General features: G+C 49.6%; 2 protein-coding genes across 3 annotated transcripts in view; one reads left to right on the top strand and one right to left on the bottom strand.

The window, feature by feature from the left end:
• The window catches only part of AGO2 (argonaute RISC catalytic component 2), a 53,604-nt gene extending 51,470 nt beyond the window's left edge, over positions 1-2,134 (bottom strand). Inside the window, exon 1 of the mRNA XM_074897566.1 lies at positions 2,013-2,134. Coding sequence (XP_074753667.1) covers positions 2,013-2,043 — 31 coding nt within the window. The 5' untranslated portion in view covers positions 2,044-2,134. The remainder of the gene's footprint in view (positions 1-2,012) is intronic.
• Positions 2,135-17,782: 15,648 nt separating this feature from the next.
• On the top strand, positions 17,783-19,755 carry RPLP1 (ribosomal protein lateral stalk subunit P1). 2 transcript variants are annotated; one of them, XM_074898384.1, is made up of 4 exons: positions 17,796-17,975; positions 18,090-18,164; positions 19,057-19,174; positions 19,635-19,755. In XM_074898384.1, the coding sequence occupies exons 1-4, from the start codon at positions 17,904-17,906 to the stop codon at positions 19,712-19,714; spliced, it is 345 nt and encodes a 114-aa protein (XP_074754485.1). In that variant the 5' UTR covers positions 17,796-17,903; the 3' UTR covers positions 19,715-19,755. The 2 variants fall into 2 exon arrangements, with proteins under 2 accessions (XP_074754486.1, XP_074754485.1); XM_074898385.1 differs by lacking the exon at positions 18,090-18,164 and having other exon boundaries at positions 17,783-17,975.
• Positions 19,756-19,773: the final 18 nt, after the last annotated feature.

The raw sequence follows: 19,773 nt of genomic DNA, 5'->3' as shown, positions 1-19,773 counted from the left end.
GGACAGAGAGCAAATAAGTAAGATAAAGAGACTCCCACATGTAAAACTACACTCAGCCCATACACTGGCAATATTTTCAATGATTTAGCTCCTTATTTATAACTTCAAAAAAGATCCTATCAATAGGAGATGAACATAACAGCCTTAGCAACAACAGCACAACTTGAGCACCATGAATACCTGTAAACTGGAAGTATACCTGTACCTCAGCATGAGAACCTGACACTAGAAGCCACCAAATGATTACATCAATAGTTATACAGAGTTATTGGTACTGAAATCCACAAACGATCTTACACATGAAAGCAAAACCTTGAACATCATCCTGGATACACACAGCTGCACAGACCTATCTTCCTGGTGTGTCTAGTAAAAAGCCTTTGTGCACTGTAGAAAGAAAAGCAAGAAAGTAAAAACAGAGGAGCTGTACAGAGGAAAGCAATCATCCTGATTGTCTTTCTTGATCCTTGTCCCTTGAGAAGAATTAAATCAGAGAAAAAAAGAAGCCAGCACCTATCTGTGGATCCTAAGATAGAAGCATCTGTAAACGAAGCAGTAAAAGACATCTAAGCTACAGGTCCCATATTTCGCTACACTATTCTCTGCTAGATAATCCCTCCAAGGGAAAAGATTTTATACAAAACTGTTGAGAACAGTAATATAAAATAAAGTTCTATTTATTTTGAACCTTTTCTAGAAGAAAACTAGGTACCAGTCACCCAAACATCATAGCTTCTACATAAGAATTCTCACCACAGAAACAGCCTAACACTATAAAAGCACTGTCCCATGCTCACTACACGAACTCCCACAGTACTAACCTATCCTTCCCCTAAATAATATTAAATGTCCCTGTGTGAGTTGATAACCTTTCTTCTCTCCACACTCATCTCTCCTTTGCTCCCAGATTTCATTATATGACGGAACTCAAAGACGTGTAACGAAGCCGATAACCTCCTCCAGCCCTTACCCGACATCTGGATACGGTTTACCTACATCTAAACAACACAAACCAGGGCAGCAGAGCAGTTGACAAACACGCTGTTAGCGAAACACGGCCACAGCGGCCTGAACTTCTGTGCGCGGGCAGACGGGTATCCCCGGCCAGCCCAGGAGGATGGAGCCGCTGCGAGGATGTGGGAGGGAGGAAATGGAGACCCCAGGCCACCCCGCGCTGCCAGCAGGAGGCTGAGTTGGCAGGAACAGCCGAGCGCTGGCCTGGGGAAAGGCAGCACGTAGCGCACAGCCGAGGGGACACCCCGGGGACGGCCCGGCGAGGGGAGCGGAGGGGGGATCTCGGCCGTCTCGCAGCCACCGCGGCGGCTGCCGGAGCCCCGGGAGGCGACCTCTCGCCCAGGAGAGGGGAGCAGCCCCCCTCGCCTCGCTTTGCCCGCCCCTCCTTCCCCGGCGCCTCGGGGCTCGCCTCGCCCCCCCCCTCCTCAGGCCGGGGCCAGCCTCCCGCCGCGGCAGAGGGAGGGGAGAGGAGGGCAGGGGAAGGCGACCCTCCCCTAAAAGGGGCCTCCGGACACGCAGGCTCGCTCGCCGCCCTCCCCGAGGTGGCGGCAGCGGCCTGACCCCTCCTTCCCCTGCGAGCGCGGCCGGCCGCGGCCTCAGCGGCTCCAGCCAGGCCCGAGCCGGGGCGGGAGGAGGAGGAGGAGGAAGGCGGGAGGGGGGGGCCGGCCATCACGCAGGGTCCCCCCCTCGCAACGCCCGGCCGCTGGCGCCTCGCGGCGCGGAGGGGAGCGGGGGGGGGCAGAGTTGGCCGCAGAGGGGCTCGTGCCGCCTCCCGCGCTGACAGAGCGCCGCGTGCGCCAACGGCCACCCCCCCTCACCTCCCCCCAGACCCCCCCACTCACCCCACAAGTCCCCTCACACCCCCCGCTCCCGCCCCCCCCTCCGCAACCCCCCACACCCCCCCCCGGCCGCCGAGCTCAAGCCCCGCCGCCCCGAGAGAGAAAGAGAAAGTCGTTCCGGCGGCCCGGGGGAGGGAAACAAACCGGCCGAAGCCTCACCGGGTCCGGCGGCGGTGGCTCCCGGGTACATGTCTCCGTGTGCGGCGGCGGAGGCGGCGCCTCTCTCCAGGTCCCTACCGCGGCGGCAGCTCGAGGGGAGGGAAGGGGGGGAGGGAGCGAGCCCGAGCCCTGGCTGCGCTGTCGGGGGAAGGGGGAGGAGGAGGAAGGGGAGGGGGAAGGAAAAGAAAAGGGGGTAGAAGGGGAAAAAAAAAAAAAAAGAAAAGAAAAGAAAAGAAAAGAGGGAGGAGGGCCGGGCCGACGCCGGGAAACCAGGTTACTCGGCGGCACTGAGGAGCGGGGAGGTGGGTGGGGAGGAGGGCGGAGCCGCGGGGTCACGGGGAAGGGCCGCCCCGCCCGCTGCCGGCTCCTCCGGCCTCCTGCCCGGGCCCCCGCGGCGGGCGGGAAGCGGGCGGCCGGCCCGCCCGCCCGAGGGGCCCCGCTCCCCGCAGCCCGGCCGTGCGGGGGGGCCGCGCCGGGCGCCCCCCGCCTCCAGCCCGCCCCTCGGGGCTCCCCGCCGCTCAGCCGCCTCCGTCTCCTCCCCCGCACGAATTTCATCAACCGGCTCTGCCCCAGCCCCGCCGGCAGCACCCGCGCCTTGTGCTTTGCTCTGCTCGGCGCCCGCCGGGCGGATAACCAGGCGCGAACCATTTTTAGCAGGAGCCTGTCGAAGGCCCTGGAGTCACCCACCGAGATGAACCGTGGCTCCTTCTTATCAAGCCTCCGCCTTAGGCAGGTGCAACGTCCTCAAAGTGTAAGCTGCAGCCAGGACTGCTGGAGACCTGTTCTTTCAGTGAGACTGAAAAATAACCGTGTGCCTCTAGCTCTCGCTCCGCTACCTCTCTTTCAACACAGTTTGCCTAGTTATGTGTGTTTAAAAGGGATGCTGGACTGGCATCAATAGTACACGTGCTGCTTGATCTTAAACGCCCCGTTTACTTGTTACCGGATTTGATTGTTTCACTTGTATTCCTCCGCAGCACCCAGTGAGACAAAGGGAACAGAAGGGGTTGTTGGGCGTTGGAATGGGCTGCCAGGGAGGTGGTGGAGTCCCCATCCCTGCAGGGGTTTAGCAGTAGGGTAAACATAGCGCTGAGGGTTCTGGTGTAGTTGGGGACTGTCAGTGTGAGGTTCATGGTTGGACTGGATGATCTTCAAGCTCTTTTCCAACCTAGACGGTTCTGTGTAACACTCCCATGAAAACCTCAGATCAGTCACCTCACTGATCTCACACCTCCATACCACATCCACTTTTTGTTGTATCTATGAAACCCAGCAGTGGTGTGGTACCTCACTCTCTTGTACAACCAGATAATCTCTGGCCATACATATGTAAAGTTTGCTACAGAGGAATACCAGCTAGCAATAATGTGAAAGAGCCATAGTGTTGGTCAGTATGATGCACTGAGAACCTGGAGATATCAGTGATAGTGATTCCTGAAGGAACTGTCACCCTTTTGTAATCACCTCAGTGGTACCTCTTCCTTTCAGGACCAGAAAGTAGGAAAAAAAAAAAAATCTTAAACCTGCTAAGGAGGCAAAGAACAAGTTAATGATGCTCACTTCCACCAGAAAGTGTCACCTACAGAATTACAGTATAACAGCCATGATCATTTTCACTTTCACTCACCTGCTCCATTTTGATGTGGAAGCCTTTAAAAAAATAATGCAGTTCTCATCCCAGAACAGTCAAGCCCCTTCAAAGTCAACTGAATTCCTTCAGTAAATATTATCTGCCAAAGGACGAGGCAAACATACGGCTTCTATGCTTCATCAAACATAGTCATATCCTCCTATATCAGTTCATATTTGCAGTGATATAGAAGCATCTCACTGTTCCAAAGCTGCATCAACTATACGTTTACTCTTCCGTTTAGGTCATACTTGTAGATATTCAAGGGTTGCTATTAACAGCTCAGCTTTCACTTCAAGTGTACTGCTCCTGAAACCATTGTTACCACTAGTTTCCCCTGGAGTGCTTTTGGATTTGTCTGCATTCCAAGCTCCTCAAGTTGCTTGAAAGTAGAGATTTACCAGTAACTATGAACAAATAAAGGACAAAACCATGGGTCAACTTTCGTTCTAGAGCAAAGCCAAGTAGCTCTAGCAAAATTTTGAAGATAAACAAGGGAGCTGGCAAAGGCGTTGCTGTTTTCATCTCTGTGAGGAGTTGGGTAACAGTTTTGCACAACCACCAATAATTTCTGGTTCATGCTATATAATCTTACCAGAGGCTGAAAATGGGGGGGAGGGAGAAATCCCCAAAATTAAGTGCCAAAAGAGAGTTATCTGAGGGAAATCTGGCCTTTCTGCTATATTGGTACTAAATGCCGAGCTGACAGGGGGAAACCACGCAGTCCCTGTATCGACATCCGATTGTTTTGATGCTATATTTAAATAATTTCCTTCAGTCTAATCAGGAAGATAGCTCCCTCTGATGTTATATTTACTGTCATGCCTGTTAGACCTTCTGTGTTTAAGTACAAGAGAGTAAAAAATACACTGATATGTTTCTAGAAAAGTCCACCTGGCTAATTTGGATGCCCCGACTAGCAGCACTGAAGCTAATCTCCATCCAATCATGTTTGTAGATGTGTGGAATGAGCTCAATACACACTTCCAGGAAAATGGCTATCTCTGTCCTATATATGGGCAAAACCCAAACCGACCAATGTTGGACACATAAACACAGATAATTGTCTCACCTTTCTACATCATTCTTCTTGTGAAATCCTGTCCCGAAAGCAACAGCCAGTGAAGTTTACATGCTGAAGGGATGTACCCACGTGGAACTTCATTGGATACCTCACACAATTGCAAAAGAGTTAGCAGTTTGAAAGTAGCAAGCTAACAAGCAACAGAAGATAGGTGAAATATAAGAAATATAAAAGGTGGTTTCACAAAACAATAAACACATATCCCACACTTCTCTCAGGCCCCACAGGATACTCTGCAATTGATTTCAGAAATTCCCTGGAAAACAAGACATCCTGAAAACAGCAATTAATACCTGGAACATCCTAGAGTGCAATATACTCGTATTGATTTAAAGCTGATTTTTGTGGATTTAGCACTTCATAAGCAGAAGGGCTTATCGTTGTGTATACATGACTGCAGACTTGCACAATCAGTTAAATAATAAATTAGTTAAATAGTTTTATTTAAGCACTGTTTTCTCATGTAGAAGTCCTGCTGTTCCTGCAGGCTATTTTTATGCTACTGCACACTTCCAGCAGCATTTCCGAGGAAAGGAGAGTTACAGCTTTCTTCTACCTCAGTTCTTGAAGTAACAGGATGCACGCTCATTTTGGGCCATGTCACTTGCTTTATTTCTGATGCTTTCTGTCCCTGACAATTGGTGTTTTGGAGCACAGTGAAACTTAATTATGTCTTACCAGGCAAGTTCACGCAAGAAGACCTCAGTTTTTGAAAAGGCATGGTTTGAAAGAGTGGTTTGAAAGCTCTATAAACCCATTCTTTATTCATACATGCTCTTTATATGCTATATTGACAATTATATGGTAGTATAAGAACTGCTTAAACACTTAAAATCAGGTTTCTTTAAAGGAAAAAATTGAGTGACTGTTGGGCACAATACCTATCATAGCCATGGGATTTCAAGCTGACATTTCCCAGAACTGATATGTCTCTAAGAAGGAATTATTAGGTTTGGAAAAACTAAGCATTTTCTAATTTTGGAAGCAAAGATGGTATTTAGGAACAGCTTTTAAAAATCATTTATATCAGCAGAAGCAATCTGAGGAAAATATTTTATATACAAATAGGTTAGTGACAAATGATACAACTTCTCTTTTGATGAGAAAACATACATCAATCTCACTAAGTAACAACCCTTCCCTTTTTAAACTAAATTAATTTTTAAAAGCACAGTTTATAAATATCGTTTAGTCTTTGATAACACTGATACAGTCGAAAAAAATTTTACTCAGAGCAGAAAGATGTAAATTTTATTCTTGACTCTGAGGAGATTTAAGCTCATACTTTCCAGCTCTCTACTGGACTAACTTTTAAGATCACAGAATATCAGGTTGGAAGGGACCTCAAGGCTCACCTGGTCCAACCTTTCTTGGCAAAAGCACCGTCTAGACAAGAGGGCCCAGCACCCCATCCAGCTGAATCTTAGAAGTGTCCAAGGGTGGGGAATCCACCACTTCCCTGGGGAGATTATTCCAGTGGCTGATTCTTCTCATTGTGAAAAATTTTCCCCTTGTGTCCCGTCGGAATCTCCCCAGGAGTAACTTGTACCCATTACCCCTCGCCTTTTCCATGTGACTCCTTGCAAAAAGTCAGTCTCCATCTTTGCAGCCACTCTTCAAACACTGGAGCATGGTGACAAGGTCTCCCCTAAGCCTTCTCTTCTCAAGGCTGAACAAACCCAGTTCTCTCAGCCTCTCCTCACATGACAGGCTGCCCAGTCCCTTGATCATCTTTGCAGCCCTTCTCTGGGCCCTCTCCAGCCTGTCCACAGCTTTTTTGTGTAGCGGGGACCAAAACTGAGCACAGTGTTCCAGGTGTGGCCTGACAAGCGCTGAGCAGAATTGATAATGACTTCTTTCTCTCTGCTGGTGATGCCCTTGTTGATGCAGCCCAGCATCCCGTTGCCTTTCTCTGCCACAGCAGCACACTGGTCACTCCTATTGAGCTGCTTGTCCACCAGGACCCCCAAGTCTCTTTCCACAGAGCTGCTCCCAGCCGGGTAGATCCCAGCCTGTGCTGGACGCCTGGATTATGGTTTCCCAGGTGCAAGACCTTATATTTGTCTTTGCTGAACTTCATAAGGTTCTTGTTAGCCCACTCCTCCAGCCTATCCAGGTGTTCCTGCAGGGTGGCTCTCCCTTCTGAAGTATCCACCTCCCCACTCAGTTTGAGATCATCAGCAAATTCATCAGGGCACACTTGATCCCATCACCCAGGTCACTTAGGAAGATATTAACAATGTTGGGCCCAATATCGATCCCTGGGGGACCCCAGCTGTGCCAGGTTCCCAGTTTGAAAAGGAGCTATTTCCCACCACCCTCTGGGTGTGGCCTCTCAGCCAGTTCCCCACCCACTGCACAGGCCCCTTGTCTAGACCATAACACACCAGTTTCTCCAGGAGGAGGCTGTGGGGAATGGTACAGAAAGCCTTGGAGAAAGAGGTTATCCTGGAGTGTGTCCATTAGACTCTCACATATTCTGTGTTCTGCCTTGCATAAGAATATAAAATCAGTGAGATCAGAACAAAAAGGAAGATCATGACTATGATTTAATGTGTTCACATGGTTACAGACACTTTGAGGGTTCTGGTCCCCTCCCCAGGGACTGATTATCATTTTACAATTACTGATTTAATCAGAATTAATCCATGGTAGTGGGACCAAAACCTGATTTTTGTCTTTCTACAACCAGGTGACTGTCCTAATTACTAAGCTACAAAGCCACACTTGGTTTCTTTTTTCAAATGAATTGCAGTACTTCTTTATTAAGAACAAAAATCAATCAAACAAACAAACCCCCAAAGTCTTTATTATTATTATTATTATTATTATTATTATTATTATTATTATTATATTACTAACTTGTGGTCACTCAAGAAAGACTTGACTTTTCTAGATGATCAGGGCCAACAATACAACAATTTAACACTATAAAAAGATGCAGCACCACCTATTGGGGATACATTAGGTATGCTGATTATTACAGTTTTAAGAAGTAACAGTTTTGTTCTTTGTTGTAATAACCTAGTTACCAGGAAAACAAAGCAAAACAAAACAACCTGACAAAAAAAAACAGCTAGGGAGAAAAGTAGTTTCTGAAAAAAAGAGAAGGGAAGCAAATACTCTACCTGAGACTGTTCATGAACAAACTTGGAGAAGACAACTTAATGGTCTACAGCTGTTTTGTCAAATAAAAAAAAAAAAAACAAACAAAACCAAACACCAGACTCAGCATGGCACAGGAGGTGCAACTGCAAAGAACAGTGGAAAACAGTTGCGGGAGGGGATGAATGTTATGGTTAACAGCGCATGAAGAGTGAATGAAATGAAATCAGGGCAACCTGATTATCTACCGACACCTTCCCTCCCTTTGAGAGTCAGAAAGACTTGAATGTGTTGCCTTTGGGTGAAGGTGTTGCAGGAATCATAGAATCACTGAGGTTGGAAAAGACCCTTAAAATCACTGAGTCCAACTGGTAACCTCACACTGCCAAGCCCACCCCTAAACCATGTCTCTGAGCACCACATCTACACCTCTTATAAATACCTCCAGGGATGGTGACTCCACCACTTCCCTGGGCAGACTGTTCCAGGGCTTGACAACCCTTTTGGTGAAGAATTTTTTCCTAATATCCAATTGAAACCTCCCCTGGTGTAACTTGAGGCCATTTCCTCTTGTCCTATCACTTGCTGGGAGAAGAGGCTGACACCCACCTCGCTACAACATCCTTTCAGGTAGTTGTAGAGAATGATAAGGTTTCCCTTGAGCCTCCTTTTCTCCAGACTAAACCCCCCCAGTTCCCTCAGCCGCTCCTCACAGGACTTGTGCTCTAGACCCGGCACCAGCTTCGTTGCTCTTCTCTGGACACGCTCCAGCACCTCAGTAGTGAGGGGACCAAAACTCAACACAGTATTTGAGGTGCAGCATCACCAGTGACAAGTACAGGGCTCAGATCCCTTCCCTGTCCCCGCTGGCCACACTATTGCTGACACAAGCCAGGATGCCATTGGCCTTCTTGGCCCCCTGGGCACACTGCTGGCTCACATTCAGTCAGCTGTCGACCAACACCCCCAGCTCCTTTTCCAATGGGCAACTTTCCAGACACTCTTCCCCAAGCCTGTAGCATTGTGTGGGGTTGTTGTGACCCAAGCACAGGACCTGCTGCTTCACCTTGTTGAATCTTACAGCTGGACTTGGCCCATTGATCCAGCCTGTCCAGATCCTTCTGTAGAGCCTCCCTACCCTGTTGATGATGAGCAACAACCTCAAGTTCATTAGTGTGGCTAATTGCTAAAACCAGGTTTGTATAGCCAAACTGGGATCCTTCCAGGGCCAATAAACAATTTAGACCATTTGATCAGATTAAACAAGAGAAAAATAATGAACTACTAGAGAAAGAAAGGGAACCTTATAGAGATTAAGTGGGACTGTAGTAAGAAAGGCAACTTAAAATTGTTTATCTACTTTTAAGTCCTCTCACAGTGATTGCCTTTAGGAGACTATGGTGTCTATACAGAAGAGGTAAGTGATTCTAGGCGATACAAAGCTGATTTAGAGGCTAAGGGAATCTTGCTTTTTTGTTTTTTCTTTTCCATCAAGCAGTCATATCTCTTCTCCTTTTTGGGCATGCAAATGACTCCCTTACCTGCTGGTCTTATACCTGGCAAAGTTTTTAACTCATGTGTTGTTTCATGTTTTGAAATGTTGTCTTCAAGTCCCAGATACGAGACTTTGCCATTTCATCTACCCTACTTGTCCTTGCTTCCTTAGCATTGAGTCACAACATGATGCAGTTTTCTAGAACCATGGAACAATCACTGTGCAGACTTTAATGCTAACTTGTTTTGAAATCAAACATACGCATGCTAATACAGCATAACTACATAAGCAATTCTGTACCCAATGTCTGGTGAAAATACTATTGTCCTGCTATTAACAGGCCACAGGGCTCATACTAACCCCAGAAGGCTCCAGTCCTGGTTTATATCAGACCTGTTACCATCTTGTTTGAGAGGTTGCTCTGTGAACTGGAACTTGACACCAGGTGTCTCACACTGGGATGTTTAGGTGTGGGATAACAGCAAGGGCCCTGAAACTATGGGTGCGGGCGGAAGGCGAAGGCTCCCCAAACCATCAGTAACTCATTTACGGTCAGTTATTGGTTCTTGAAAAAGTGAAATCTTCGGAGCTGGGAAAAAGCTGTTTTAAGAAAGGAAGAATCACCTCAGTTCATCTGCACCTTGCTGACGTTTTCCTTTCTTGGCTGTGAAGTAAGTGATGCACAAGCATATCCAGCCAAATCTCTACCACTGCTCTTTACCATCCTCTGGGTGTAAAATACCCACCTCAGGGACGTTTCATCCCCAAGTTTTATTTATCATGAAGACACTCCTGTGCTGTCCTACAACAGCTTGCTAGCAACACGATTTTATTATCATCCTAAACCGGAACGTTGGTTTTCTGGACCAAGGCCCAGTAACTCATCACCCTGGAAGTAACTCACTAGCCTGGAATTGTAGAATACGCAGAACCATGTACAGTTTTTCGGCATTTTTTTTAGCCCCTCACCTACTTGATATAGATACATCTAGAATGGAGGCTGTTCTGCTCCAAAAGGATGGCGATGTGTTAAGTAGGTTGAACAGAGTATAGACAGTTACAGGATCAGAGGTGAAAAGTACACACCACTGCAAATTTCTGGACCTTACCCCTTGGTCTGCCTCAGAATTCAGTTTTATTAACCAGCAATCCTGACTGGATAGCCAGGCTTCAAAAAGCTTTGGGAAGCAGAAAGCCTGTTTTTTCATCTTACTATTACATAGTGGCTTGTCTTCATCATAACTTTATTCCAAGCCCCTACAGAGCAGCCTTATCAGTGTCACTCAACAGATGCAGCAAGACAGCCATGAAGCAAGGATGTAGGCAAATCTCATTTAATTATCATCTTTACACACCAAAGCCTAAACTTATGTGAATGTCACGTTTAAATTCTAGGTCTTCATATTTTATTTTTTGACAGTGCATTTGCAATCATTTTTTAGCTTAAGGACTGGTATATCAGAACCATTACCAGTGTTCCTCCTCCCTCTTGTTAGGGCCCACACAAATTTCTGTTCCTACTTCCACCACCAAAGCAGAACAGAAAAAGCTGCCCCCCATCATTCACCTTTCTTCATAGCCATAAGCAACAGGAACACGTGCATACTGTTCCCAAATGTATCCAGTACAACAGCACTACACATGCTGATCATTGCAACAAGAACCGCTGGAATACAGAGAACCTGCAAGTTGAGTGAAGCTAGATTTCCTCTGCTGTCCAAAGAGAGCAGTGACATACAGCCATTATTTAAATCCTGCACAGTAAGTTACTTTCTGTTTATGGCAGGATATTTTCAGTGGAGCAGATGTTTCAGATGCTGAATCTAACTTGGGTTTCTCAGCATGAGACACCTGGTGTCTAAGCTATTCAAATAAGACAGATTCCCTCCTAAGTGGATCCCACACCAGAATACATTTATGTATGTGAGGAAGGAACTGAAGATTAGACCAATAGCTGCTCACATAGCTATTACTTTATGTCTAAAGTTACTGTTATTTGAAACGTTGTTATATACTACAGATGAACCTCCTTCCTAAACAAATTCTGCCTGGTCTCTATAAAGCCTATAATTTTGTTGTTAGTTTGCACACTCCAGTTACTCATTTCCCAGGCCACCATCACTGGCGAGTTCATTTGATTGAAGGGAACTCTTTTTCTTTCCGTGTTGCTATTTTCACTCAGATCATCTCATGGACCTACCGGCACAGCTCTGAGTGCTTTCACACAGCAGGCGTGAGGGACAGACAGGGCAGGGGCCTGCCAGTCATTTGTGAAATCCCATCCTCAAGCACCTAACAATGACAGGGGTTCCAGGATATTACATCCTAATGGATGGATGCATTTATTTGCTACTTTAAGTTAGGTACTAAAAATGTAGACATTTGTCCTGTGCCTTGTGTAGGAAATTTAAGTAAAACGCTTAAATTCAGAGCTGGTGACCCCACTAATAGGGTTAAACACCCACAAGCTGGACACTTCCACACTCTGTATTTATCATCTTCAGCAGTAAGTAGTGTCAAATCTTCATTTAGTGAAACTTTTGAGTTGTTTCTGGTCGTGAGGAAGGGATGGATACAAGAGGTCAAGTCCCTCTTGCCTACAAGTTTTTACTTGTAATGGTCTAATAAATCATCAGATTTGTATAAAGGAGCATTACAACAGTAGGCTGTTGGGTACACTTTGCTGGTAATGGAAAATTGTCATTTTAGGATTCTAAGCTTTCAGGCTTTTTTGCAAATCCTTGAATTATTTTGCCCAAGCTTATTTTTGAAAATTCAACTTATTTATCATAGAATGGTTTGGGTTGGAAGGGACCTTCAGAAGCCATTGTGAGAGACAAGACTTAGTAAAAATAAGTGATGGTGGGGGGCCAGGGGCCCTCTGAGTTGAGAAATGTCTCAAACACTCACAAGTAGTGAAACTAGAGTCACGGGGTGGATCATGTGGAGTCTGGCGCTGATAAGGCTGCCTGGATGCACAGGATGCAGCTGGAGGGGGGAGCCCTGTGAAGGCAAGACAGTTCTGCTCTGGTGCATCTTGTAAAGTGTCAAGGGCCATTTGTCCAGTGAATGACCTTTGCTTCATTACCTGCAAAATGCATATTAAAGTTGACACTCCACATATGCTAATTAAGATTAACAAGATCATGCTAATTTAACAGCATCCCATGAAACAACTTACCCCTCCCCACACATGGGATACGTAGGTATGTGGGTCAGGGGAGGGACCCAAGGCAAGTCTGTATAAATTGAGGGGAGGCAAGGCTAACAGAAGAAGGGAAGTGAAAGAGATGGATAAGTCCTTGGAACCCTCATTGGCAGGACCAACTCAGGAACCCAAACTGGTGATCTCTGTTTCTATTCCCATCTCTAGCTCTATCTCTCTTTGGCTCTTTTCCCCACTTTTCCATGTTATCATTACGTAATGCAAGACATATTGTACCGCTTGCCATACTTTGTAATATACTTAGTCAATTATTGTCTATCCAATTAATACATTGCAGGAAATTAATAAGAGTTTGTGTATGGACTTTGAGACTTGTCTCACCATTGTCCACTCCACTGGGGATTTACGAATCTGAGTCACTTGTCTTCCTCGTCTGAGTGGGATGTGACAGTCACCTAGTGCAGCCCCCATGCAACGAGCAGGGACATCTTCAACTGCATCAAGTAGCTCAGAGCCCTGTCCAACCTGACCTTGAATGTTTCCAGGGATGGGGCATCGACCACCTCTCTGGGAAACCTGTGCCTGTGTTTCACCACCCCCACAGTAAAATGTCTTCCTTATATAGTCTAAATTTAACCACTTTTAGTTTAAAACCAGTACCCCTTGTCCAACTGCAACAGGCCCTGCTAAAAAGTTTGTCCCCATCTTTCTTATAGGCCCCCTTTAAGTACTGGGAGGCTGCAATAACGTCTCCCTGGAGCCTTCTCTTCTCCAGGCTGAACACCCCCAGCTCTCTCAGCCTGTCCTCACAGGGGAGCTGCTCCAGTCCCCTGAGCATCTTTGTGGCCTCCTCTGGACCCACTCGAGCAAGTCTGTGTCTGTCTTGTGCTGAGGACCCCAGAGCTGGATGCAACACTCTAGGTGGGATCTCACCAGAGCAGAAGAGAATTCCCTCTCTTGACCTGCTGGCCACACTGCTCTTGATGCAGCCCAGGACACGGTTGGCTTTCTGGGCTGTGAGTGCACATTACTGGCTCGTGTCCAGTTTTTCATCCCCCAGTGCCCCCAAGTCCTTCTCCCCAGGGTTGCTCTCACTCCCTTCATGCCCCAGCCTGTATTGACACCGGGGGTTGCCCTGACCCATGTGCAGGACCTTGCACTTGGTCTTGTTGAACCCCACAAGTTTCACATGGGCCACTTCTTCAGCTTGTCCAGGTCCCTCTGGATGGCATGTCATGCCCTCAGGTGTGTCAACTGCACCACTCAGCTTGGTGTCATCTGAAAACGTGCTGAGGGTGCACTCGATCCCACTGTCCATGTCACTGATGAAGATATTAACAATACCGGTCCCAGTACGGACCCCTGAGGGACACCACTCCTCACTGATCTCCATCCAGACATTGAGCCATTGACCACCACCCTCTGGATGTGACCATCCAGCCAATTCCTCATCCACTGAACAGCCCACCCATCAAATTCACATCTCGCCAATTTAGAGAAGGGTGTTGTGGGGGAACCATGTCAAAGGCCTTACAGAAGTCCAGCTAGATGACATCCGTAGCTCCTCCCTTGGCCACTGATGTCGCCACTCCACCATAGAAGGCCTCTAGGTTGGTTAGGTAAGACTTGCCCTTGGTGAAGCCACACTGGCTGTCTCAAATCACCTCCCTGTCCCACCAAGTTTCAGAAATGGCAACTAAGTCACAGCTTTCTAGCAGCATGGTGGCTTCCAACTCCTCCTGTTTGTTGCTCATGCTGCATGCATTGGTGTGGAGGCCACATCACCTTCTTAGAGGAACACCCCTTATTTCCTTTGAGGTGTTTCACTTTTGGATCCTATTATCTCATGAGTCCCTGACTCAGCTCTGTAAGACTTAAGGTGTGCTCCAGTGTACCCAGCAAGTCTCAGAGCACAGACTGAGGGCTCTCACTAGCACCCCATCCCTCTAACCTTCACATGTCATCCTGTGGCTTGTCTGTCATGGGTGAGCCCAATATTCTCCCCCCCCCCCAATTCAAGTCTAGTTTCAAGCTCTGTCAATCAACCCTGCTAGCTCATGAGCAAAGACCCTCTTCCTGCTTTAAAAAAGGTGAATCCCATACGATGCCAGCAGGCCTGGTGCCGTGTGGACCATCCCATTACTGAAAAACCCAAAATTCAGCCAGGTATTAATAGTCTGAGTCCGTCTGTTTCTTCCAATGTCACTACCCGCAATTGGAAGGATAGAGGAAAAAAATTACCTGTGTTCCAGATTCCCTTACCAACTCTCCCAAGGCCCTGAAGTCTCTTGATTGCCCTTGGACTACATCACTGCAGCTTCATCGCCACCCACAAGGAAGAGCAGCAACGGGTAACAGTCTGAGGGCTGTACCAGGTTAGGGAGTTCCCTAGTGATGTCCTTAACCGGGCCCCAGGGAGGCAGCACATTCCCTTAAGATGATCATATTGGACCCTCTGTTCCCCTCAGAAGGGAGTCACAACTGTAACCCATCTTTTCTTCCTCGTGGAGGTGATACTGGGGGTGGCCCTTTCTGACCCTGGCACACCTCTGGTGTAGATGGACCATCATCCACCGACTGGCCTTCCACACCCAGAGCCTCATACCTGTTGTACGAGGACCTGGCAAGGTGAGGTGGGCCAGGAGGGGATTGCCTGCCACTCTGAGCGTGAACCTGCCTCTAGTTCACTCCTTTCCTTTAAGCTTTTGCCTTCAGCCTGGTAGGGGGAAGGATACAGGATTCCCTTGATCTTGTTTTTTTTTTTTTTTTTCTGGTAGCTGTTCCTGTTTGTGTCTCAAGGAGGGTGGCAGAGCATTGTTCCATCAGCCTCTTTCTGAGACTCCCTGATGCTCCTTAACCTTTCTACTTCCTCTCTTAGCTCTGTCACCAAGCTGGGCACATCCTCCCCTTGGTCACACCTCACACCGCTGTTCTTGCTCCTGCATCGCTCACCAGGAAAAGGCTCTGGCACGCCTGCAGCCTGAGACCTGCCTGGCTGCATGGTTTTTCCTGGGAGGAGGTAAGGTTTCAGGGAGCTGTAGAGGGCGATGAGGTCTCCCCTCAGCCTCCTCTTCTCCAGACTAAACCCCCCCAGTTCCCCCAGCCGCTCCCAGCAGACCTGTGCTCCAGACCCTGCCCCAGCTCCGTTGCCCTTCTCTGGACACGCTGGAGTCATTCAATGGCCTTTTGGGGTGAGGGGCCCAAAACTGAACACAGGAATCGAGGGGCGGCCTCACCAGTGCCTAGCACAGGGCTCAGATCCCTTCCCTGTCCCTGCTGGCCACGCCAGTGCTGACACAAGCCAGGATGCCATTGCCCTCCTTGGCCCCCTGGGCACACTGCTGGCTTATTCTCAACCCCCCCAGTCCCTCTCTGACCGGCAGCTCTCCAGCCACTCCTCCCCAGGCCTGTAGCCCTGCTGGGGGTTGTTGTGGCCCAAGGGCAGCCCCCGGCATTTGCCCTCAGTGAAACTCCCCCAGTTGGGCTCAGCCCATGGCTCCAGCCTGCCCAGGGCTCTCTGCAGAGCTGGCAGGGTGATGACAACCTTCCCGCACAAACTGCCGCGCCACATCCTTCGCCCGCTCTGGCCACTGGCGTGCCCGGGCTGTGTTCTGTAGGTGTGGGGGTGGCCGCAGTTGCTCTGGCAATGCCCGGGCCTCGGCAGCATCTCTCTGCTGCCCTGGCATTTCCCTGCCTCAGGAAACCCCCGTGCGCCAAGATCTGTGCTCTGCTGCAGACCAGGCCAGCCGCGGAGCAGCTCACTTCAACATTCTGAAAAAATACTCTTTATTTTAAGTAACTTCACTCTTGTCTGGAAGTCAGTTGATTGCATATAAATAGAATATAAAGCTGTTTTGGTGGGGAAGATATTTTGATTCAGTTAAGTATCCACCTCTCACTCAAAATAACTATTTTCTCATGCTCCTTTGGAAAGAAATATTTTCAAACCAATCTCTCATCTTTCTGAAGGAATGACAAACATGTCCAAACACCATTTAAAATAAAAATACGCCGTCCTGATTCAGCTGCATTTGGCCCAGCTGAAACGCCTGTTGGTTTCCGTGTTACCTGTTTGAAGGGACTTCACCTGCTGAAAGAGCAACAGATAGAGCACGGCTCAGCCCTTCCTCTAGGCGCCTCCTCAGGGCTCTAAACCCATCCTGTGTCCCAGGACTCTGAAATGCTGGAATTTGTTGAGGCTGGCGAGGTTGCAGAAGTCGGGAAGGGTGAAGTTTTCACAAATGGTTCAGTCTACACCCTTTGGTAGTTTTTTTACATATGTGCATTACAGAAAATTTAGCCAAGTGATGACATCCGAAGCAACAGCACTTATTAAACCCAGAACATGGTATATAGTTTTTTTTTGGAGAACATGACCAAAAATTGGCAGTTCTGGATTCTGACATAAATGGAGAATGAGTAAATATAAAATTTGTAAGTGTAAAATTAAAAATGGAAAATGAGTAGAATTAGTTTGTATCTCCATGCGGGGTCTGGGGACGCAGCCCCACGCGCAGAACAGGCAGGGCCCAGCCCCTCGGCCAGGGCATCAATCGCTGAGTCAGTGGTGTCAGCTCTGGTGAATACTCCGCATGGTATTTTTTTGGTAGTTCCCAGCCCACACTCCCTCTCTTGTGTGTAAAAATGACACACCTTAAGGCTGTTTTGGGTTTTTTTTTTTACAAGAAGGGGAAGAAAAAAATAGATCTCTCCGAGGAGACAACATCTTTAACGCGGAGGACTCCTGCCCGCCCGGGAAGGGCCTTTCCCACGGGCCGCGGTGACCCCAGGGAGAGGAAGGCAGTAGCGGCGCCGGAGCAGGCAGGGCGCAGGCAGGGCGCCAGCAGGGAGCAGGCAGGAAGCAGGCAGGGCGCAGGCACGGAGCGGGAGCAGGCAGGGCGCAGGCAGGGAGCAGGCACGGCGCAGGCAGGGCGCAGGCACGGAGCGGGAGCAGGCAGGGAGCAGGCAGGGCGCAGGCAGGGCACAGGTACGAAGCAGGCAGGGAGCAGGCACGCCGCAGGCAGGGAGCCGGCAGGGAGCCCCAGCGCCGCCTGCAGGCCGCCCGCAGGCCGCCCGAGGCTGGCTGAGCGCGGCTGATGCCGGCTGGGCCAGGCCGCGCCATGGCGGCCGCGCCGTCCCTCCGCCCGGCCGACGCTGCTGCCCCGGAAGCTGCGATTGGCCGAGCGCTGCCCTGACGTCACGGGGCGGGACTGCCCTGCCCGCCACGGGTTGGACGGCGGCGCTGACGTCTTCGTTGCGTCTCAGCGCGCCGCGTCCGCGATTGGCTCCGGGCGCCCTCATAAGGGCCCCGCGGAGACAGAGGCGCCTTTCCCTCCCCGGCGGCCCAAGGTGCTGTGTCCTTCAGCTGAAGCTAAGGCCGTCCCACCCGGCGACTAGCACCGCGCCCCGCCATGGCCTCCGTCTCCGAGCTCGCCTGCATCTACTCCGCCCTCATCCTGCACGACGACGAGGTCACCGTCACGGTGAGTGCGGGCGCCCCGGCCCCGCCGGCACAAGATGGCGGCCAGCCGCGGCATGGCCGGCGGGGCGGGAGGCGCCGGGGCCGGGCCGGCTGCTGAGCGCCGCTCTCGTTGCAGGAGGATAAGATCAACGCGCTCATCAAAGCGGCCGGAGTGAACGTGGAGCCGTTCTGGCCGGGCCTCTTCGCGAAGGTGGGCGAGGGGCAGCGCGGGGGCCCTGCGCGTCCGGGCGCTGGGAGGGGGAAGGCGGCGGCGGGAAGCGCCGGGTGCAGGCCGTAAGATCCCAGAAGGGTTTGGGTCGGAGGGACCTTTAAAGGTCGTTAGTCCAACCCCCCCCCCCCGCCCTGAGCAGGGATTTCCTCAAGGAGACCGGGTTGCTCAGAGCCCCGGAAGCTGGAGCTTGAATTCCCCAGGGAGGGGGCATCTACCGCCTCTCCGGGCAGCCTGGTCCTGTGTCTCTCCGCCCTCGTTTAACAGAAATTTCTATCTTCTACCTAGTCTAAATTTACCCTCTTCTTAATTTAAAACGATTACTCCTCATCCTGTCGTTACACTTATCATCAGGAGTCCCTCCCCATCTTTCCTGTAGCCCCTTTAAGCACTGGGAGGCCGCTCTAAGATCTCCTTGGATGGAGCCTTCTCTTTTCCAGACTGAACACCTCCAACTCTCTCAGCCTGTCCTCACAGGCTGTGCTCCAGCCCCTGAGCATCTTTGTGGCCTCCTCTGGACCCGCTCGAGCAGGTCTGTGGCCTCCTTATGCTGGGGGTCCCAGAGCTGGACCCAGCACTGCAGGGGGGGTCTCACCAGAGCGGAATAGATCACAACCAACCAGCAGCTCCCCAGCGGTGACGCCGTGAGCAATAGACCTTTACAAATTCAGCTTTGAAACGCTACCTTTAACGAATGTAAAAAGCACTGAATTACGGTGACTCCTCCGGTGGGAGTGAAGCATCCCGCTGGTCTGTCACGCTGCAGTTCCACCACTGCCCTCATGCCGTGACGGAGCGGGTGCGCGGGGCTGGAGCGAAGCTGCCCTGCCTGCCCGGTGTTAACGAGGCTCGTCCTGCTGCTGCTTGTCCCTAGGCTCTGGCCAACATCGACATCGGAAGCCTGATCTGTAACGTGGGAGCTGGTGGCGGTGGCGCTCCAGCTGCAGCCGCTCCTGCGGGCGGCGCTGCACCCGCGGGCGGGGCTGCCCCTGGTAAGTGGGATCCCGGGTTGCCATCTGCTGGAACAAACACTTGGTTCATTTCACAAAGCTGCTCCTCAGCTTGAGAGTCAGCCTGGCTCTTCGACTCTTGCAATGTTAATGTGATTTGTGCTTCACAATATGCATGTGGATGTTCTAGAGCAAACCAGACCCTCACCTTTAGAGATCTGGAGTCAGGGTACAGGATTAGTGTTACCTCAGAGTTAAGGCTGATCTTTCAGTGTATCATCAGGATCTCTTAAAAGTTTTTTAACTTTGATACAAATGAATTTGGAAGGCACAAAACCACTTTTCTAGTAGCAAAGACACTAGTCTCTGGGTTGTCAGTTTGTTAGGATCTCTTGGGTCTTGCTTCTTGATGTCATCTCACTGTGTGTGAAATCTGTTGTGGCAAGTGACTCTTATGAGCTGATAAAAATGTTAAAAACCTGATTCCTTTCTCCTTTTCTAGCTGAGGAGAAGAAAGAAGAGGAAAAGAAGGAAGAGTCAGAGGAATCTGATGATGACATGGGCTTTGGTCTTTTTGACTAATTAGTTTTGTACCTGTCTGTAATAAAGACCAATTACTTGTACTCTTGTCTCTCAGTTGA

The sequence above is a fragment of the Athene noctua genome, chromosome 2 (genome assembly GCF_965140245.1).
Source record: "Athene noctua chromosome 2, bAthNoc1.hap1.1, whole genome shotgun sequence".
Lineage (NCBI taxonomy): Eukaryota > Metazoa > Chordata > Aves > Strigiformes > Strigidae > Athene > Athene noctua.
This window is presented reverse-complemented; position numbering and strand designations above follow the sequence as displayed.